This window comes from Sus scrofa, chromosome 1 (genome assembly GCF_054392235.1).
Source record: "Sus scrofa isolate SSC_HxYL_T2T_F1_AM1 chromosome 1, Sscrofa_HxYL_maternal_Yorkshire_Landrace_v2.0, whole genome shotgun sequence".
In the NCBI taxonomy this organism is placed as follows: Eukaryota; Metazoa; Chordata; class Mammalia; order Artiodactyla; family Suidae; genus Sus; species Sus scrofa.
In genome coordinates, this window is record NC_139383.1 from 280,863,802 (window position 1) to 280,886,217 (window position 22,416).

Here is a 22,416-nt window from a genome sequence, read left to right on the forward strand (position 1 = left end):
CTTAACCCACGGAGCAAGGCCAGGGATCGAACTCGAAACCTCATGGTTCCTAGTTGGATTCATTTCCACTGCACCACGACAGGAACTCCCAGTTGTATTTTTTAAATTTTTAAATTTTTATTTATTATTTAGACACACCCATATAGAAGTTCCCTGGCCAGGGATCCAACCTGCACTATAGCAGCAACCAGAGCCACATCAGGGACAATGCCAGATCTTCAACCTGCTGAGCCGACAGGGTACCTCTCTGGTTTTTTTTTTGTTGTTTTTTTTTTTAACTTAGGAGAATGACCAGCTTCTCTGACTTAAACCCTGTCTCTTCCTTGTTCTTGGAGTCATCAGAGTCACAAACGGCTGCTTTCCGAAGTCCAGACCCCAAAGAATCACCCTGCCTTGGGCAGAATGAAAGTCAACTTGTTATTCTACAAAATGCCTTGGAGGCAGTCTGTCCTGTGGTCAGAGTGGCACTTGGGGGGAATTCTGCAAGACTGAAAGGCAGGAGTTCCCACTGTGGCACAGTGGAAACGAATCCGACTAGTATCCATGAGGATATGCATTTGATCCCTGGCCCTGTTCAGTGGGTCAGGGATCCAGCATTGCTGTGGCTGTGGTGTAGGCTGGCAGCTGCAACTCCAATCCGACCCCTAGCCTGGGAACTACCATATGCTGCGAGTGCAGCCCTAAAAAGCAAAAAAAGAAAGAAAGAAAGAAAGAAAAGATGGAAGGGCAGCGTCATAATCTGTGGTTGGGAGCCCCTTCCCACATATAACCCTCACCTGCTCCAGGGGAAAGTGTTACCCGTCTTCGAGATCTTTTCCAAACAACAGCTACACTCCAGCTGCTACTGAGCCCTGGCCTCCATCAGAGATCGTAATGATATAGACCTTGTATAGACAGTAATTGAGGAAGAGAAACTGAGTAAGCAGTCCTCCCCTGATCACTAGGAAAGCAGAGTTTTCTCTTGGTAGAGTTTAATGACATATGGACACAAGAAAGTTGGGCAGGGTGTGCTAGTCTTTTCATTGCTCTATGAGTTAGTTCGAACTTAAAAGAAATTGACCCCAAAGCCTGCATTATCATTGTGTGATTAGTCTTGGACCTCAGGATTTCCTGCTGGCCACATGCACTTTTTTTGGTAACTGGAGTATGATCAAGCATAAAAGAGCACAAATCATAAATGTACAAGTCAGTGAATTTTCACAAAATGAATGTACCCATGTCATAAAAGAAGCACAGGGCACAGGAGTTCCCGCTGTGGCACAACAGGACCAGCGGCATCTTGAAAGCGCTGGGACGAAGGTTCGATCCCCGGCCCTGCACAGTGGGTTGCGGATCCAGTGTTGCCGCAGCTGTGGCTTGGGTTGCAACTGTGGCTGGGATCTGATCCTTAGCCCAGGAACTCCATATATTTCAGGGCGGCCAAAAAAAAAACAAAAAAAAAAACAAAAAACAAAAAACAAAACATGGGGCTCAAAACCCCACATTCCTCTTTCCATTTCCTCGCTAGTAGCACCCACATGTTAGTTTTGCCTATCTGTGAACTTTACATAAATAGGATTGACTAGCACATACTCTTGTGACTAGCTTTTGTGGCTCAATGTATGTTTCTTTTTTTTTTTTTTTTTTTTTTTTTTTTTGTCTTTTTGCTATTTCGTGGGCCGCTCTCGAGGCATATGGAGGTTCCCAGGCTAGGGGTCGAATCGGAGCTATAGCTGCCAGCCTACGCCAGAGCCACAGCAATGCAGGATCCGAGCCGGGTCTGCGACCCACACCACAGCTCACAGCAACGCCGGATCGTTAACCCACTGAGCAAGGGCAGGGATTGAACCCGCAACCTCATCGTTCCCAGTCTGATTTGTTAACCACTGCGCCACGACGAGAACTCCAAAGCGTTAGCCCTACTGTTTCTGAGCTTTAGCTACCTTGTTGTGTGTGACTGTAATTCCTCCTACTTAACATTTATTCTTTAAATGGAATCGTCCACCAAATTGCAATTCATACTCCATCAGAGTACCACTCCCCATAGCAGACCACTTCAGTTATGGACTAGAGTGTCGTATATGATCCTCATCCTATAGAAACAGCATTACCATCTACAAGAAGGTGACACAAGCAAGGGAAATGGTGCCTATTTGGAGAGATTCCTGGGTCAACTCTATGGCTTGAATTTAATCAAGCAAAGAAAGGACCATGCTTACACTTTTGCCTCCAATTCTGAGTGTGTGGGTCTCTCTACAGAGAGCTAAGGTCAGGGTGTCTTTGGATGGGCTTTGGATGTGAACAGCCTTTCTGCTGTGGAAGCTGAACTGGAAAAGGATCTAGAGGCTGGAATGATGAGCAAAACTGAAAGAAGAGCTCCACACATTTCTTTGAAAGGGAAGTCTGTCGAATGGGTGGGTTTCTGGAACGCATTGCTGGTTTTAGGGGAACCACAGACTCTCCCACCCTGTCAGTTATGCGCTTCCTTTAGCACCTGGAGCATGACCATTGCTCTCTTCTTAAAGGTAAACTCTGCCTATTTTTCAGCTCTGTGGAAAGGCCAGGTGAACAGCAGTTTTGAGAGAAGCTTAAAGTGAGGATGGAACAGGGCTGGCATGGTCTCCCTACCAATGGGTAGGGCAGCTGGAATGCTGCCCACTCACGAGGGCTCTGTGAACTGTATTCCTAGTTCTGAGCCATCTCATCCTGTGGGAGCCAGCTAGAGCCTGACCTCTATTTGTCCTTCCTTTGTTCCTCGTTTAAAAACATTCACTGAGCTTGGTGCTAGGCACAGGGACCTACCAGAGTGGGGAACAAGACACAGTCCCTGCTCTCTCAACTCATAGGCTGCCCTGACAACAAGAAATGCTGGTGACTTCTAAGAATTGTTTGAGAGCCAGACAAGTCCCTGTCGTTAAGCTGCTTATGCCTGACAGACGAATCAGCAGATGCCCAGGGCTCAGCGTGATAGCTCCCAGGTAGCTGGACACGATAGAGAAGGCTCGGCAGGAAAATAGGACTTATCCTAACAAACCCCACCACAGACAAGTGACCTTCTGGTTTTCGCTTGTTTATCGTACAGGAGGCCCTTTGCAAAGTGCTTTTACAATCATTATCTCATTGTACTCCTCCTAACAACCCTTTGGGATCAGAACACTTATCTCCATTTCACAGATGATGAAACAGAAGTTCAGAGAGGTTAAGCATCTTAGCTTTGTTCAGTGAGTTTTTTTTTTTTTTTTTTTTTTTTTTTTTTTTTTTTGTCTTTTGTCTTTTTAGGGGCACATCCACGGCATATGGAGTTTCCCAGGCTATGGGTCTAATTGGAGCTGTGGCCGCCAGCCTACACCACCGCCACAGCAACGCCAGATCCGAGCTGCGTCTGAGACCTACACCACAGCTCACAGCAATGCTAGTTCCTTAACCCACTGAGGGAGGCCTGGGATCAAACCCAAAACCTCATGGTCCCTAGTCCGATTCGTTTCCTCTGCGCCATGATGGGAGCTCCTGTTCAGTGAGTTTTGACCCAAAAAACTGTGTTCTTCATTTATTGTTTCACTGGAAGTTAAGCCACTGCTCATGAGACTGCAGGCCCAAGATTTCTGCCTAAGAATCCTGACAGAGGAGCATGTCCAACTTGGTTAAAACTCAGGGAGCTCTAGGGAAAAAAAGAAGTCGAAAGGAAGAGGAGAGTGGTTGGAGGTTACCCCCTTATCTGAATGTCTTGTGATAATGGAAGACTAGGAAGAGGCAGGGCATAAATTGTAGCGAGGCCAGGCTTCCACGCTGGGAGATGACAGAGGGACTTTGATCCCAGCCAGGAGAAGAGATCATGCAGAGGTGAGCTCCTCTGTGCACAGGACGACCCTGGCAATGAGTGCATTCACAACAGAGAAAGGGCTCTGATACCCCAATCTTCCGGAGTCTTGACTGACAAGGAAGGCATCGTACCCTTTGAACAGAGATTGCTCTTCAGGCGATGAGAGTGGGAGGCTGAGAGCAGATCAATTGAAGAGTTTTTCTCATCAAGTGGCCAGAGGCAAAGATTCCACCGAGCTAAGCTCCATGATGAAAGGGGAGCCGAGAATGACAGCATGTCAGGGGTTAGGGTAGGACAGGGAAGGTCCAGAGGAGGCTGGGGAGGGCGTGCGGAAGACAAAGCCAGGGTGCACTGCGCTGGCCTCTGTATTGCTGCCGTAAGCTCAGTCCCTTCTCCATGAACAGCTCCTACTGATTCAGCCCCCACTAAGTGCAAGCCCCTGAAGCCAGTCTATTTCTTTCTGTCACCTGGTGGGATTCCCATAGTCACCATCTGGGACAGGTGCACTCTGACCACGCCCACTCTACAGGTGAGAAAACTAAGGTTCAGAGAGTCTGATTAATTTCCCAGGGCCTCATGGTTTTTAGCAGGTGGCCCAGTCTTGGAGAAAAAAAGCCAGTCCCGTTCTGGGCCAGGGATAGAGGACGGGACGACAGAGATGTGACCAGCTGAGGAGCAGATCCTGAAGGAGCCCAGCAGAAGAGGATGGATTAGAGAGCAAGGGCAGGTCCCCAGGCAGACCCCAGCTCAGTGTCAGCAGGGGAAGAAGACAGATTAAGGTCCCGAGGGAAGGGAAGGTGCCATGAGCCCCTGCTCAGCTGGCAGCTGTGTGCACCCTCTGGTTTGATCCAGAAGTAAGGTAAGAATTTCAAAGTCGCCTAAAACCCTGTCGTTGGGTGATATATTGTCTACCCTCCTTTCCCCTTCTCTGTTTGTTTTTTCCTTAGCCCTTCTCACCATCTAACATACTATATATTTTGTTAGTTTATGCCTCTTACTCCCTAACGGCATATGCTACAAGACAGAGGTTTTTTTTTTTTTTAATTTTTCCCTTTGTCCACTGCTATATCCCCAGCACCTAGAGCAATGTTTGGGACTTAATTAGCCCTCAAAAACAATTTGTTGACTGAATAACTATGTAACAGGAATATCATGACAGGGTCCCCCAGGCTTTGTGTGCCTGCCTCCACTGCCCCGCTGATCTCACCTCCTTTCGGGGTTCAGTCCTGCAGTCACTGATTTCTGCAGTGAGAGCAAGCAGGGCGAGGACGCACAGGCGCCCTAGGAAACAGGAGCAAAAACCAGATTCTGAGCACTTTGTTTATGCTCAGCCAAGGTCATGGTGTGGCCGTTAACAACCGTACACATTGCCCAAAACGCAATCTCGGAGTTCCCGTCGTGGCGCAGCGGTTGACGAATCCGACTAGGAACCATGAGGTTGCGGGTTCGGTCCCTGCCCTTGCTCAGTGGGTTAACGATCCGGCATTGCCGTGAGCTGTGGTGTAGGTTGCAGACGCGGCTCGGATCCCGAGTTGCTGTGGCTCTGGCGTAGGCCGGTGGCTACAGCTCCAATTCGACCCCTAGCCTGGGAACCTCCATATGCTGCAGGAGTGGCCCAAGAAATAGCAAAAAGACAAAAAAAAACAAAACAAAAAAACCCGCAATCTCCCTCCTGAAGCTTGATTAAAAGAAACAAAGATGGACATCCTCCTGCCTCCACAGTGTCCGGAGCCATCTCAGAGCCTCTGGGGGACGCTGTGCCCAAAGGGCCCCCTCCATTCCGATTCTGTTGTAAGAAGGAAAGAAGAGAGTTTAAAGAGACACCCCCTCCCCAGACACTCACATTTAAAATCTTCAGTGAAGCCGTCAAACAATCAGATGCCATGACTTTTATTTTCAAACAGCTTTCAACTCAAGAAGGTACTCAAGTCGTGTCTCGGGTCAGGGGAACTATTTGTTCTGGGGAATTTTACTGAAGGGAAAAGGTTCCATCTCCCCGGGCATCTTCTTTAGAGTCTGGGTCATCAAAGTCATCCTGCAAAGCCCTCTGACTTCTGAGCAGAGGCGGACAATGCTTCTGGTCTCCTGTTTGATGGACAGGATGTCGGCTTTACATTAAACACACGTGGCGGCAAGAATGCTCTTCGCACGCAGCTTGCTCACTTCACTGAAATCCAGGGTGTGCCCGGAGGGTTCGTGTCTGGTTTGGAGCACTTGGCGCACAGTCACCTTTTTAAACCAGGCTATGTCTTGGCAGATGTCTTCACTTGACTGATTTTGGTCAGACACTGACGATGAGAAAATGTGACCTGAGTTTTAACAGTTCACCTCAAGATAGAGCTTGCGAGAATGCCATTGATTCTGACATATGCTATGGACATTTTTTTTTTTTTAAATGAGAGTTGCAACATTTATTTCAGGTTCAGTCTCTCTCTTTCTCTTTCTTTCTTTTTCTTTCTTTCTTTTTTTTTTAGGGCCACATTTGCAGCACATGGAGATTCCCAGGCTAGGGGGGGAATCAGAGCTGTAGCTGCCAGCCTACACCACAGCCACAGCAACACCGGATCCTTAACCCACCAAGCGAGGCCAGGAATCGAACCCACATCCTCATGGTTCATAGTTAGGTTTGTTAACTACAGAGCCATGAAAGGAATTCCCTGGGTTTTTTTGTATTTTTTTTTTCTTTTTTCCCACACAGGCAGTTTGTAGACATTCCTGGTCCAGGGATCGAACCTACACTACACAGCAGCAACCAGAGCCACAGCATCGAGAACGCAGGAGTTTCAACCCACTAGGCCATCAGAGAATTCCCCACTCTGGATTTATTGATGGAGTTTGGAGGGAAAAAACACAACCAGATTAAACATACTCATTGATTGTAAAATGTCTTCTGATACCAGGAGTGTTTATTTTTTTTTTATTTTTTTATTTTTATTTATTTATTTTTTTTTTTTGGTCTCTTTTTTAGCTATTTCTTGGGCCGCTCCCACGGCATATGGAGGTTCCCAGGCTAGGGGTCGAATCGGAGCTGTAGCCACTGGCCTACGCCAGAGCCACAGCCACGTGGGATCCGAGCCGCGTCTGCAACCTACACCACAGCTCACGGCAACGCCGGATCGTTAACCCACTGAGCAAGGGCAGGGACCGAACCCACAACCTCATGGTTCCTAGTCGGATTCGTTAACCACTGCGCCACCACGGGAACTCCACCAGGAGTGTTTAAATATGAACAAGAATGCATCCTTTGTTGGAGTTCCTGTTGTGGCTCAGTGGTTAACAAATCTGACTAGGAATCACGAGGTTGAAGGTTCAATCCCTGGCCTCGCTCAGTGGGTTAAGGATCCTGCGTTGCCGTCAGCTGTGGTGTAGGTTGCAGACAAGGCTTGGATCCCGGGTTGCTGTGGCTCTGGCGTAGGCTGGCGGCTACAGCTTTGATTAGACCCCTAGCTTGGGAACCTCCATATGCTGCAGGAGCAGCCCAAGAAATGGCAAAAAGACAAAAAAAAAAAAAAAAAAAAAAAAAAAAAAGAATGCATCCTTTGTTAAAAGAGGAAATTCGGGAATATTAGGCTTCGCTTTCAGATGAGTGAGAAAGAGTAAAAAATATGAAACGATTCACCCAAAGAAACTCTAAAGTATCTTCTATTCTCTTGACCAGAATACAACACTGCCTACCATAGTTTGTGTGAGTGTGAGAAGGAAACTTTGCAGTTAATGGCTTCGATGAGAATTCGCAGGAGGAGTTCTTGCCGTGGCTCAGCGGAAACGAATCTGACTAGTATCCATGAGGACACAGGTTCGATCCCTGGTTTCACTCGGTGGGTTAAGGATCCAGCATTTCTGTGAGCTGTGTCATAGGCTGGCCGCTATAGCTCTGATTTGACCCCTAGCCTGGGAACCTCTACACATGGCAGGTGCGGCCCTAAAAAGACAAGAGAAAATTGGCAGGAAACGACACTGGGTGAAAAATGGTTCTGTATGTATCTGTGTACCATCTCCTGGAGAGTAGCCACCCTTTTTTTTGGTCTTTTTTTTCTTTTTCTTTTTGTCTTTTATGGCTGCAGCTGCAGCATATGGAGGTTCCCAGGCTAGGGGTCCAATCGGAGCTGTAGCCACCAGCTTACACCAGAGCCACACAGCAACATGAGATCTGAGCTGCGTCTGCGACCTGCACCACAGCTCATGGCAACGCCGGATCTTTAACCCACTGAGCGAGGCCAGGGATCGAACCCGTGTCCTCATGAATGCTAGTTGAGTTCACTAACCGCTGAGTCATAACGGGAACTCCATCCACGCTTTTTGACAAGATAGGTGTGTCTTTTCCACAGAACTGAGGTAGATCTCCTAAAAACCTTATTTTTATTTTTATTTTTGGCCGTACCCAGAGCATGAAGTTCCCAGGCCAGGGACTGCATCCCGGCTGGGGATTGAACTACACCACAGCAGCAAGCCACAGAGCCACTGCAGTGTCAATGCTGGGCCCTTCACCCTCTGCACCAGAAGGGAACTCCCTGAAAACCATATTTTTCAAATGAGAACTCCCTGCAAATGAGGAAGAGCTTTCTCTTCTCCCCTATCATCCTTAGGGGTCAAGAGAAGCTGCAAGATAAGAGCTGGTCATGACCAAGAGACCATCACACAGACAGGAGGACTAGGTCAGAAAAGGATGCAGAGAAAAGGGGAAGAGAAATACGGGTTCCGTCTCTCAGCTCATCCCTTCATTTACTCATGCTTTGTTTCCCTCAGCAAATATTTACTGCTGCTCATCCAGAACCAGGTTCTCTGCAGTGTGCAGAGGAAATGGATCAACGAAACAGCCCTACCCTCAAGGAACATAGACCTAGAAGCAAAAGCTGGTAACTGCTCATTATCTATGAATTCAACAAATATTGATTGAGTACCAAGCACTGGAGAAAGAGCAGGAAAGAAATAAAACAAGGTCCCATCCTTACGAAGTTTACGGGCTAGTGGTGGGGGCGGGGGGGAGGGGGGTCAGACATATTAAACTCACAACTGTACGGGTCACTGATTGCCACTGTGGCGACCACAAAGCAGAAGTAGAGGGCACCAGCAGAGTCTGTCACCAGGGTTGGTGTTGAAGAATCAGCAGGAAACCGGGAGAGAGCAGATTGGGAAGAAAATGACAGCAAGGAAGGACTCCAGAGGCAGCACCTGGGCCCAGTGGGTGTCAGCAGGGCTCAGGTCAGAGGGAAGCCAGGGCAGCTGAGATAGGAGGACAGGAGAGAGCAAGCCATCTCTCCAGGAAGTGAGAAAAGACTTCATGCAAATGGTGGGGGCCCTTAATTTTTCTTTTCTCTTTGGGGCGGCACATGCGGCATATGGAAGTTTCCAGGCTAGGGATTGGATCAGAGCTGCAGCTGCTGATCTACACCGCAGCCACAACAATGTGGGATCCAAACCGTGTCTGTGATATACACCACAGCTCAGGGCAACACTGGATCCTTAACACGCTGAGAGAGGCCAGGCATCAAACCAGCCACCTCATGGATACTAGTCGGGTTCTTTACTGCTGAGCCACAACGGGAACTCCTGGGTGGGAGCTCTTGAAGCCATCCTTCCTCCCTTGCTTTCTTGCTGACCAAGAATAATGATTGTGTGCGCCATGCTGGAAGCGTTCTGTTATCTTAGTTACCCATCGAGGTCTGTGTCATGACCCTCTCTATACAGACGTGCAGGCCAGAGCCCAGTGTGGTGAATGCCTTGACCCACATCAGACCAGGGAGCTCTTGTGTGGCTGAGTGGGGATTGGGACCCCGATCCACCTCACTGTAGCCACTGCACTGTACCGCCCACTCTTGGCTGTGGGAGGGGAGGCTACAAACCACACCCTTCAGCCCCATTGTCATTTAACAGGTGAGGAGGGAGGCTCCCAAGACACAGGCAGTGAGGACCAGAGGAGGAGTCTCCCAGGGAGAGGGTTCTTCCCAGACAGGGTAGAATGCTAAGCTACTCTGCAGAGTCGTCAAGGTGAAACTCTGACCCACTAGGATGTTCTAGAAGTCAGTGGATGGACCACTTGGGACTGTTTGGAGAGGCAGACACCCACTGCTGGTCCAGAACAACTCAGGTGGTGAGACAGGTAGAAGGGGCGCATCAGTGGATCCTGGAGTTCCCCTTGTGGCTCAGTGGTTAACGAATCCGACTAGGAACCATGGGGTTGCAGGTTCGATCCCTGGCCTCACTCAGTGGGTTAAGGATCTGGCATTGCTGTGAGCTGTGGTGTAGAGCGCAGACATGGCTCGAATCTGGTGTTGCTGTGGCTGTGGCGTAGGCCGGTGGCTATAGCTCTGATTCAACCTGTAGCCTGGGAACCTCCATATGCCGTGGGTTTGGCCCCAGAAAAGACAAAAAGACAAAAAAAAAAAAAAGAAAGAAAGAAAGAGAGAAGACATCAGTGGATCCTGGTGAAGGGAGCAAGAGTGAGGAAATCTCAAATAATCCATATAATTTTGTTTAAGAGCTACTCATGACTTATGTGTGTCCTGTAAGATCTGGCAGGTGCCAATAGACCATAATAAGCTTTGCCAAACTCTGGGGATTTCGGAGTGGGCCTGAGCTGTTTAGTTAGCGTAGCCTGACTTCTGGCAGAAAGGGTCCCCCTGTGGGAGCCAGAGGACAGCCTGGGATCAGGTAACCTGGCTCTCTTGACACTCCAAGTACCCAGGAAACTGCAAGGCATGAGAAGTGGCGATTTGAGCCCTATCTGTCCAAGGAAGGGAAGAAGAGAGAAGGAGGGAAGGGAAACTTTTACAAGCACTTTACACAGTCTCAATGAACACGTGACGTGGAGGGGATGCTGGAAGATGTGTTTTAGCCCTGTGCCCTGGAAGAAGAGAAGGTGGAACACAGATATTGGCTAACTAACACCAGCTGCCACAGTTGCCAAAGCTGACACCTCCATTATGGCAAAACCCCTCCTTGACTGGATTGAAGGTTAACCCCAGACTTTGACGAAATGTGAATTTCATCATTCTATAAATACTATTAGGGACACTGGGTAATGAGTATATTAAAATGAGACCCACACATCACTCTCTAGATTCTGATTTCCAATCGGCAAATTAAATCATTTAGAAATGCCTCAAGGATCATGGGAAAACAGAAATGCATTTGCCCTAATTGTGAAGTGACAATTTGCTGACCAAAATAAGTTAGTAGAGATCATGACACATAATCAGCTAAGTGGCAAGAGCAGGGCACTGGAAAAATATATGAGTTGCGTGACCCAGTTGGGTGGAGGAGCAGATACAAATCCCTGAGGGAAAAATACCCGGCATCCAATGGACAGCTGGTTAAGAACTTTGAGACACTGGGCACAAAGTTTAAATATTAAGGAACATTTTAGCTTTTATAATCCTTAATGCCACACAAATACTTTATTACAGCCAAGACGACACCAATTGTTACCAACAGATTTAGCAAAAATCAGTTAAAATGATGAGCCCCACAGCTGGTCTGTGAAGAAACAGGAACTCACTCATGTGGGGTGTGAATCAGCCCAGGGGTCCTGCGGAGACCTGGCCTGACAAGATGATACCTTCCTTTGGCTTTGGGTTCACAGAACTCACTCTTAGGGACAGATCTTAAGGAAATGGTGAGACTCTCTGCCCTGGTGCCTCCAGTTAAGAACTGGTTACCTAAAATTCTGTTCAGCAAAAGTTTCTATTTGTATCAGAGAGACAAGGGTGCTCATCCCAAGTCTGCCATTTAGCTGTGTGACTTTTTAATTTTTATTTATTTATTTGTCTTTTTTGTCCTTTTAGGGCCACGCCCACGGCATATGGAGGTTCCCAGACTAGGGGTCTAATCGGAGTTCTTGCTGCTGGCCTACGCCAGAACCACAGCAATACCAGATCCAAGCCGGGTCTGCGACCTACACCACAGCTCACCCTACACCACAGCTCACGGCAATGCCGGATCCTTAACCCACTGAGGGAGGTCAGGGATCGAACCCGAAACCTCATGGTTCCTAGTCGGATTCATTAACCACTGAGCCACGATGGGAACTCCTAGCTGTGTGACTTTAAATATGAAACTTAACTTCTCTGAACCTCAGTCCCCTCCTGAATTAATGGGGAGAGTAATAGATCGCTACCTCCTGGGGTTATGTCTTAAAGGAGGTCAGGCACATAAAGTGTCTACAGAGCGCCCTGAACATATTCAACAAAGGGTAGCTGTGGCTAGTGGACCCAGCCTTTCCCATATGCAAAGGATGAAGTAGGCATCAAGAAGCCTCAGCTTTATAACTTGAAGAGGAGCTGGTATCTTTGACTCCTCGTTTATTTTTATCACAAAGTCAGAAAAAGGAAAATAAACCTCAGCCACAACTTCTCAGGAGTCCATCAAAATGGGAAGGGAAGGTCTTCAAAGGCTGTTAAATTTGCCTGACAGGGAGGAAAATGCTGAGCAAGGATCCCACTCCCTTGGATATCTGGAAAGATCTGGACATGCACATTTTTTGGAGACCTGGTCTGTGACAGGAGCTTCCTACTGAAACCAAGCAGGGCCCTGCGGGGGGGTCTTGGGCACAAAAGCCTTTGTGTGTCCCTCCTTTTTTGTTTTTAGGAAATAGGCCTCATTCAGCCTCCCTCTTCCCAGACTTCCAAAAAGTAGGTTCAAACAGTTGCTAATTAGAGAAAGGAAGGGATACAGGGAGGAGGGGGGAACAGTTAAAAAAAACAATGGTGCAGGCTGTAGGCAGGGTCCTGGTTCCTCCCCCAGGAATATACATAACAATACCTTCCAGCTCTTCTGCAGAACTAAAACCCCCAACGAATGAAATGTATTAACTACTTCATGAAGCATTCCTCATTCCAGAAAGGACCACCAGAACCAGTCCCACCGCCAATACGACACCCCTTTGAAAAATACAAACTTGCATCTAACTTTACCTTGGATCTGTTTTCCATTCCCCAAACTACAAAACCACCTCTTCCAAAGGAGGACACAATCTTTAGGGCATTAGCCTGCTGTGGCCGCCTTTGGCTGGCTAAGCAATAAAGCTACTTTTTTTTTTTCCCCTCCTCCACTAAAACAGGCCGTTTTGGCAACAGTATCCCCAAGTTTGGACTTTTCACATCCGTTTTGCGGGAAGAGGAAATCTGCCCAAGGTCCTCAGTTAGGACTGGGTCTGGTAGGTAGTAACCACTCCATGAGTAACCACTACAGGGTAGGGTGAGGAGCAGGCATCTAAAGGGCTGTGGGAGCGAGGGTCCCAGCGGAGGGCAGGCGCAGGCCCCGGGGTGATGGCGGGTCGACTGTGCTGGCCTCTCACCCACCCCGCTCCCGGAGCGCCCGGGCGCGCCCCGCCGAGCAGCCCTCCTCCCACCAGCAGGAGGCGCCCAGGAGAAGGCGGGCGGGGAGGCCACGGGGCGCAGAGCTGCCGCCGCTCCTCCCCCCGTCGAAACCAAGGTTGCCGCTAGCCCATTTGTTCGCAGCGAGGCTCCTGGACGCGGCCGGGACGGGAACCGGGATCCGGGATCCGGGATCCGGTGTCCCTGAGAGGGGCCCAGCCAGTGTGCCCCGCACCCTGGTCCGCGCCTGCCCGGAAGCGCCGGCGCCGAGGGGGCGGGGCCGGGAAGCGCTTCCGGGGGCGGGGGGCGCGGGCTGGGGCGGCAGCCGGAGCGGCGGGGACGGGCCTGGCGCCGGCGGCGGCGGAGGGGGCGCCGCGGGCGGGCGATGTGAGCGCGGCGCTCTCGGCAGGTGAGAAGCGCCTGCGGGGCTGGCGGGCGGCGGGCTAGGCGCGGGCGGAGCCGGCGGGGTGGGAGGCAGTCCCCGGCCGCTGTCCCGCTCCCTCTGGGCGCGGCGGGGCGGGAGCCTCAGCGCCTGGTCAGTCCGGCGGGCGGGCGGCGCGGGCAGAAGCCGAGGCCGGGTGGGGTCGGGAGGCCCCGGGCACCTGCTTGGGCCAGGCGCGCGCCCTGGAGGGGCCAACCCTACTCGGCCCTGGAGTCCGGACGCTGTTCGCGGGGCTGAGGGTCCCGCTCGACCAGCTGCCCCCGGGCTCTCCAGCCTCCGCCCCGGGCGTCTTGGGATCCCCTGCTTCCGGGCCCCTTGGCTCCAGGGGCGCTCTCTTTTTGTATGAGGAGGCCGAATAGTTAAATCCCCTGGAGACCTGGGCCGGGCCATGGGGTCGGCCCTGCTGGTGGCCTCCACTGAACCCCTGCCCCACGCCTCCGCCTTTCTCCAGGTAAACAGGCGGCGACGCGACGTGCTTGGCCCTGGACGACTCCATGGTCACTCTCACCCTCAGACGGTCCTGCTTTTACAGTGGGCTGGGCTGGCCTGGGGGTGTAAACAGTGTCCTTCTAGGCTAGATGGCTGTGCCTTAGGGCGTCATTAGGCTGGGAGTCTCGGTCTTGAGGCTTTCAGCATGTCTCTTCCATGCTGGGCCTCAGTTTCCCCATCTGATCAGTAAGAGTTTTAGATTAGTTCTCTAAAGACTCCTTCAGCTCTGCCATTCTCCGTATGTCTGAAATTGGAAGGGCTGTCCCTGGTTCGAGATATTGGACCGTTTCACTGAAGACTTTTTGCAAATATGGACTTTTTAGCCACTTAATACAATTGGTTTCACACAGGCTTTAAAATGAATTCAAGAATCATCTCTAAACCTTTCCTTGTCGTAACTCTTCCTTTGCTTTTGTTCCTAGTAGTAGTCAGTCCCATCCTGCAGAGTTTTTGCATGTAAAAATTTTTTTGTTGTTTATATTTGCCTATTTTCTCTTTGTTCCCAGTCAGGCCCTCTTTGCTTCACATCTGGATTATTGCAACAGCTTCTTAGCTGGTCTCTGACTTCAGAAGTTCCCCACCACCACCTCCCCCATCCTTCCTTTATGCTAATGCCAAACTTAATATAGGAAGTCAAAAAAAGAGTTGAGTGTTTGCTTGCTTATTAAATGTCAAGATGCTGTTCCATGTGGTGGGGGGAAGAAGTAGAAGGCACACTTGCAGCCTCCGAGCGGTTTACCCTGGTGCTAAGACTTTACCTGGGAAAAGGTAATTGGTTGATAAGACAAGCCTGTGTGCTTTAGAATTAAGTGGGAGGCGAGATGGAGAGGTCACTGTAGGCCAAGTGGTCAGGGAGGGCTTAGTGATGGGGGTGGGGTTTGAGCTGGCTGCTAAAGGATGAGTAGGATTCAGATAGGAAAAGAAGAATCAGGCCCAGTGATCTTATGGAGTTAGTGAATAGACCAGTCTCCCGGTAGAGAAGGGTGCGTAAAGGAAGGGAACAAGAGGATAGATTGGTTGGGCTAGTTCCTGAAAGAACTTGAACACTAGGCCAAAGTTGAAACTGTTCTAAAGGCAGAGGTGAGCGGCAGGAGATTAGGGGTGGTTCATGATCTTTTGCAGGAGGGGGAGGGAGAGAGGGCTGGGAGATCCGCTGAAAGGCCCTGCAGCATTTATACCACTCTTCAAAGCTGCGTAGGTCCTCGGCCTGCCACCTCGCCCACCCTGCCATTTTAGGGCTCCCCTTGGTTTGGCCTCTCCTCGCCTACCTGGACCTTATTCCCTGCTTCTCCTTCTCCCGGTCTGTCTCCTGCAGAAGTGAGTTTATGACTGCCTCTTCGGCTTTGCTTCTCTTCCCCCTTCTGAAGTACTGGCCTCCTTTTTCTTCTCCTCTGTGTAAATTCTCCATTTCACTTCCTTCAAGCCCCTGCTGAAGATATACTTCCTCCAGAGGGTGTTCCTTGACTGCCCTACCCCCATGCCTTTGTGGCATTCAGAATCTAAAGCACAGGATTCAGCACTTGTTCTCTGGTTATTGAACTTGCTCTTGTTCCGACTGGAGTGGGCGTTTTTGAGGGCATTATGTCTTAATACTTCTCTCGAAACCCTTGTAATATCTAATACTGTAGCTGGACTTTTATAATAGATACTCAAATACTTCCTGATTTTTGTTGGTAAATGACTTCTTAAGAAAAAAAAGGAAATGCCTCCCCTTTTTAAAGGAGAATCTTTTATTACCAGTTTTCTCTGTCATATATCATTTATGTCTAATGCTGCCATTCAAGGTGGATGTGTTCAGCTTTCATTCTCTGCGTGCAGATAACGTAAAGCGAATCTTTGAAACATTAAAACGTTTATTTACTCTGGATTATGGGAAAAGAAAAAGTCGCAACTCTTCAGTTGGAGACTTTGGGGAAGGAACATCAGCTTCGGAATCAGACGCGTCTGGGTTTGAATCCCAGGAAGGCTGCTTACTAGCCAAGTGAACTTGAACCATTTATACAATGTCTCTGGGCCTCTGTTTTCTCATCTGTAGTGTGGGGGTAATATAATCCCTTTTGTAGGATGCTAGGAGTTTTAAAGTGAAGAAAAGTATATGAAGGAGGTAACAAAGTTTATAGCACCGAGTAACTGCTTAATGCATTTTCATCATCATCATGATTATTATTAGGTGTAAATTTATCAAGGCGGAGAAATGATAGGCTGCTGAACCTCATTGTAGCTCCCGAGACTTTTCTACGTGCCTCTGGATCCTGCTTCTACCTTCCTCCTGTCAAAAATGTCAGTACCACAAACCTAGAATGCGTCATTATGTTTTCCCCATTAGTTTTCATCTTTCTTTAAATTCTGCTTAATGTTTTTCAGACTTCTTAATTGCGTCCATTTAATGTTTTGTAGTTGACAAACTGCTGAATATAGCTTAGTGATGGACATCAACTGAAGGCAGTTTAATTTCGAATAGTTATTTTCTGGTTGTATTGATGGCGTGGAAAACCTCCTGGATGAAAGCAATTCAAGGTGAGCTTTTCTAATCCTTTTATCGTAAGAGGCGGGACTTAATATATTTTCCGGGTCCAGTGTCCCCTGAAATGCCAGCGGTAAGCAGACAAGATGCTACTCCTTGACATTTTTTTGAGTTCTTTGCCTTAAGAAAGCTTATTCATTCATTCAACTGAAACACATCTTTCTATTTCATGATAGGATTTTAAACAGCTAATTGCCCACTTCTTAGAAGTAAAAAGAATGGACATTATGCAGAGAAATGGCTGTAAAGTACAAGAGATTGTAACCTCTTTATTATTGCTTTGTTGGTACAGTCGATAAATCCCTAAATGAGAAAATTTTTTTCCACTCAGAGGTGATCAGTGAGACTCCAGCTCCAGTGAAAACCCCACTGTAACTGGATTAAAATCTTATTCCTGTAGGAGATAAGAATTATGGTTCGGGAGACTGTCAAATCCAGGTTCAAATCCTGGCTCAGCTGGTCATTGGTGATCTCAGGAAAAGTTCTGAGTCTCTCCGAGTGTGTTTTCTCATCTGTAGGATTGGGTAGCTGCACCATCGATCTCACTGTGGTCATGGATTCAGGGAGCAGGTAACGAGCTTACTTAGCATACAGTACACAGTAGGAGCTCAGTAACTCTTATTGCCACTCGGGTTAAAGAGTCCATTCCCACCCTGCTGGGAAGCTCAGAAGAAGCGTCTAGTATTTTGTACTGACTGAAAGACAATCCCCACTGTCAAACCAAACCGCACTCTCAGAATTAGTGTATCTGAGCAGACTTGGAGAATGTTAACGCCTTGGTAGGAAATCTAACAGTTTGGATAAAAATGTTCTTTCAGGCTCACATGAATTAATGCAGTAAGAATTCTAGACTTGTTTTCTTTTAAATTAGGATGAGTGCTTCATGAATATCCATCACGGAATGCCATTTTATTTATTTTTTTCTTGCACTGGGTTTCAGCAGCACCAGAATGTTTCATGCAGCCCTGGTGTTATTCGGCTGCTGCTTTCTAAAGGATTAGATTATAATTTATGACAGCTCAGTTTTAGTTTCGATCTGGACCCAGGCAGAAATACCTAGGAAAGTTATTTTTATATAGTTGTTACTGCTGTTACCATGCCCGTTGTCCTCAGTGCTTCCATCTGTAGTCTTTTAATGACTTTTTGTATGAGAATGAAAATTAGGGATCTTCAGGTCTTCAGTGCCTGATAGAGAGAGTCTAGCTTGAGTTGTGTCTCTGGTACAGCAAGAGACTGAAGCCAGCAGGTGCGAATCTGGGTTTGGAATCATGAGCATCGTGATTGAGAATAATGGGTACCTCCTGGTGCCTTAAACAACTTCCAAATTTGTAACCTTGCTTTCCTTTCTTGGAAGTGTCGCAGGGTATTTTTAAATGAAGTGGAGCGAATTAGAGTGTTTATGGGTTAGATGGGAATGAGCCACCTTGCTAAATTTTTTCCTGCTGGTGAGACAATCCTACCTCTTTTGGCTCCTCAGCAGGAAACGTTGAAAGCTAAGTAAGTGTGCAGCTACGGTAGCAGTGATAGATTTTGAGTCACCAGCTTGGTTTAGGTTGCATCCGCTGACACATGCTGGGAGCCTCTCTGCCAGACTCTGGGCACACAATCCCTGCCCTCAGAAAGCTCACCACCAGAGCTGTGAGCTTGGCAGCCCAGGAGGCTCAAACACTCAGTACATCCCAGAGTTCCCGTTGTGGCTCAGTGGAAATGAATCTGACTAGCCTCTATGAGGACGAAGGTTCCATCCCTGACCTCGCTCAGTGGATTAAGGATCCGGCGTTGCCATGAGCTGTGGTGTAGGCCAGCTGCTACAGCTCTGAATCGACCCCTAGCCTGGAAACCTCCACATGCTGTATGGGTGTGGCCCTAAAAAGAAAAAAAAAGTCAGCACATCCTGATTGCTTAGGTTTTACACTTTTACTTTTGTTCTGGTTGTCATTATAGAGAAATGGTCCCAGGGCTTTACCCAGGGCTATCGTAGAGGGGATTTCAAGGCCCATGTGGGTGTTTTGCCCAGATGATATGGAAATGTCCTTTCTTATCTTGAGGTTCTCTTTCAAATGGGTTAGCAGTGTGGGAAGATGTCACTAGTCCCGGTTCTTGTTTTCATTGTTTGTTTCCTTTCAGCTTAACAAAAGGCATGATGCAGAATTTGACTCCTCAGTGAAATGATGTGTTAAGGAGAGGGCTAGGTGTGGATATTTAATCTTTCAGGAGATCCCGTCTTTCGGTGCGGGCACATGACTGTCCTGTTCTCCAGTGTCTTGCCTGTTTGCTCTCCCTGAGTAACCTCCTCTTACCACATCGATCCTTGGTGTGGGCCAGTTTTTGTTACTCCCTAATTGTGCTTATTGGACAGCTCTGCTCTCATCCTGGGGGGCAGCCTAAACTCAGCTTGTCTGAGGCAGAACGAGCTTGCCTTCCAGAATGGATAACATCCCTCAGTCTCCAAGCCCTGTTGAGTCCCTCCTTGGACATGCCACTAGAATTCAGTTTGCGTTTTCCACTCTAGCGTTTTCCTCTTTCCTTCGTCACTCCTTGTATCTTGGTCCTGGCCACTTCCCCAGGCACAATGCATCTTCACGCCACTGTTCTTTGCGTCTGCCCTTCTTTCTGTCTGGAGGGTTCTTTCTGTTCCCTTTGAAATGCAAAGTCCTGTTCAAATATTATTTCCACCATGAAGTTTTTCTTTGTTCTGTTTTGATTTTTTAAAAAATCTCTTTGGTCAAAAGTAATTAGTCTTGTCATTTTTCTCATTGTTCTTTGTTTCTGCCTCTGTAATTAATTGTCTGCCTGATACAGTAATTATCCATTTCCAGCCCATCTTTCTCTAGTTTCTCTGGTTTTAAAAATTACATATTTTTAGGTAAAATCCTATAACATATCTTGAAAAAGCTTTTAGTGAGAATAATATAGCTATATAATAAAACAACTCAAAAAGTATAAAAGTCTGTTTCCCTTTCCTCTCTGGTCCTTAGTCCTCATTCCCAAAAGTCACCAGTATTAACAATTTCGTGGTGTTCCTTCCAGAAAGGAAATAGCAGCATGTATTCATTCTTTTTAAAAAAATAGCATGAGGGGAATCCCTATATACATACATATTTTTCTTATCTTGCTGGTTTGGGCTAAATCTTAAAGCTTTTTCCATATTGAAAGATATAGATCTGTCCTTTTTAGTGGGTAGTATATATTTTTTTCTTTTTTATTTGAACCAGTCTATCCTCTGGGTTTTGAGATTGTTTCCCACTTTTTTTTCTGCTATAGCAAAAAAAATGCGCAGTGCTTTATTTGCTATAGCAAATAAAAATGCGCAGTGCTTGTTATATATAGCCTAACATGTTTTTGTAAGTACTGTATATTAGTTTTTTCTGTTTTGTTTTGTCTTTTTAGGGCTGCACCTGCGGCATATGGAAGTTCCCAGGGCTAGGGGTTGAATGGGAGCTGCAGCTGCTGTCCTACCCCAGAGCCACAGCAATACCAGATCCTAGCTGTGTCTTCGGCCTACACTGCAGTTTACAGCAACGCTGGATCCTTAACCCACTGATTGGGGCCAGGAATTGAACTCACATCCTCGAGGATCCTAGTCGGGTTCCTTACCAATGAGCTGCAATGGGAACTCCCTGTAATTCACATGTTTTGACCATGAATAAAGCTAAACATCTTTTCATATGTTTTTTGGTCACTTTTCTTTTTCTTTGAACTATTGGTATTTTTTGCTCCTTCTTCCATAGGGTCAGCCCATTCTTTTTGAATTATAATATAAATTAGAGAATTTGGAAAGTAGCCCTGTGTTGAAGTTCCCGCTGTGGGTTAAGGATCCAGCAGTGCCATAGCTGTGGCATAGGTCGAACAGCTGGAATTTGATCCCTGGCCTGGGAACTTTCATGTGCCACAAGTGTGGCCAAAAAGGAGAATTAAAAAAAAAAAAAAGGAGAGTAGCTTTTTGTCAAATGTGCATGTACTTTTCCTTAGTATGTCATTTATTTTTTGGCTGAATTGGGGAAGGGTTTTTTTTTTTTTCCCTTTTTTTGGCCACCTTCAGGCATGTGGAGTTCCCAGGCCAGGGAGCAGATCTGAGCTGCAGCTGCGTCAACGCCAGATTTTGAAGCCACTGTGCCAGGCTGGGGATTGAACCTGCATCCCAGTGCTCCAGCCGATCCTGTTGTGACACATCAGGAACTCCATTATCACATATTTCTATGTTGTCAAGTCTATTTATCTTTGTGGCTTCTGGGATTTATATTAGGCTTGCAAAGACCCCTGTGTGTTACTATAAATAAATTCACCCATACTTTCTTTTAGCTTTTTTTTTTTTTTGCTTTTTAGGGCTGCACTTGCCAGCATATGGAAGTTCCCAGGCTAGGGGTCGAATTGGAGCTGCAGCTGCTGACCTACACCACAGCCACAGCAACTCAGGATCCGAGCTGAGTCTGTGACCTACGCCACAGCTCATGACAATGCAGATCCTTAACCTACTGAGAGAGGCCAGCAATCGGACCTGCATCCTCATGGACCCTAGTTGGCTTTGTTTACTGCTGAGCCACGAAGGGAACTCCACTTCTAGTTATTTTTTTTTTTTTTTGTCTTTTTGCCATTTCTTTGGCCACTCCCGCGGCATATGGAGGTTCCCAGGCTAGGAGTGGAATCGGAGCTGTAGCCGCCGGCCTACGCCAGAGCCACAGCAACCCAAGATCCGAGCCTCGTCTTCAACCTACACCACAGCTCATGGCAACGCCGGATCGTTAACCCACTGAGCAAGGGCAGGGATCGAACCCGCAACCTCATAGTTCCTAGTCAGATTCGTTAACCACTGGGCCACTACGGGAACTCCCTAGTTATTTTTTGATGATAGTCACATCTTTTAAAAATACTGCCCTGAGACTCTAGTGACATTAGATGGAAAACAGTAGGACCCTCCTTACTTCCCTGGTGCCTTATAAAAAATTAGTAAACATGCAGCACCTTTGAAAACTTAGGGAGCAGACAGAACCTCCTCACTTGCCCACTTGCATCTCTCACACGCATCCTATCTTAGTAAATCTATTTCTTGCTATCAAAAAAAAAAGAAAACTTGGGAGCTGTATTTTCCCATTAATTGGGCGTTTTATTTTATGTGAACCTGTAGTGATCATACATAAGAGCACTCATTGCCTTTTGCCTCATTTGCTGGAGCTGAGTGGGAGGGTGGGGTGGAAGGAAGAGCAGAGCGTCCATGAACTGCTCTCTGTTCACCCTTCCCGGGCCCAGTGTGTGTGGTAGATTATGGTCAGCTGGTTTCCCTGTCTTTGCAAAGTGGCTTTTTAAATGTATTTATTCTTAGCCTTGGAATCTGGATTAGGGGTATCATTCCCTTGTTTGTAGCATTTCAAAATAGTGTCTTGTCCTGATGCCTGGGTGTGGTCCTATGTTCTGAAACTTTTTTGGGGTGGAAACGTGCAAAGATTTCAAGCAGCTCTACTTGCTAAGCCTTACTGGCATAAGGTCTTGCACCAGATCTTAGTTTGCAGAGCATGCGTGCATGTTTTTGCCAGGACCCCCTCGCCTTCACGTTTTACTGCAAGTCTGTGGGTCGAGTATCCAGGCTGACTTGTATGGGGATTTACAGGACAGTGCCTCTCCCCCTCGGCTTGTACCCGCGCTGCCTCCCTGGGTGATTGGCCTCCCTGCCCCCGTTGCCCGGTCTGCCTTAACTCCCCGCATGTGTCCTGCTTGGTTCTGTCTTGCCCTAGCTTTGCTTCTGGCTTCGGTGCTTTCAGACTTGGCTTCCTCACTTCTCGGTCCATCCTGGAGAGCCCCTCACCTCACCGTCTACTCTTGCTTTTTGTTTATTTATTTCTTTTTCTTTTTC

The 22,416-nt window shown here is 47.7% G+C and overlaps 2 protein-coding genes across 5 annotated transcripts in view; both read left to right on the plus strand.

Annotated features, from left to right (window-relative positions):
* Positions 1–13,415: 13,415 nt before the first annotated feature.
* Positions 13,416–22,416, plus strand: part of RALGPS1 (Ral GEF with PH domain and SH3 binding motif 1) — a 334,371-nt gene continuing 325,370 nt past the window's right edge. For both annotated transcript variants that reach the window (XM_084996167.1, XM_021069060.2), the window contains exon 1: positions 13,416–13,522. The gene's annotated coding sequence lies outside the window, so the exon portion shown is untranslated. The remainder of the gene's footprint in view (positions 13,523–22,416) is intronic.
* The window catches only part of ZBTB34 (zinc finger and BTB domain containing 34), a 28,696-nt gene continuing 19,695 nt past the window's right edge, over positions 13,416–22,416 (plus strand). The window contains exons 1-2 of one of the 3 annotated variants that reach the window (XM_021069173.2): positions 13,416–13,522; positions 16,442–16,561. Coding sequence is in view for 1 of the 3 variants with exons in the window: in XM_021069158.2 (XP_020924817.1) it covers positions 14,721–14,812 (92 nt within the window). In the remaining 2 variants the exon portion in view is untranslated. Of the gene's footprint in view, positions 13,523–14,604; positions 14,813–16,441; positions 16,562–22,416 lie in introns of those variants that run through there. The other 2 variants (XM_021069179.2, XM_021069158.2) reach the window with 2 other exon arrangements.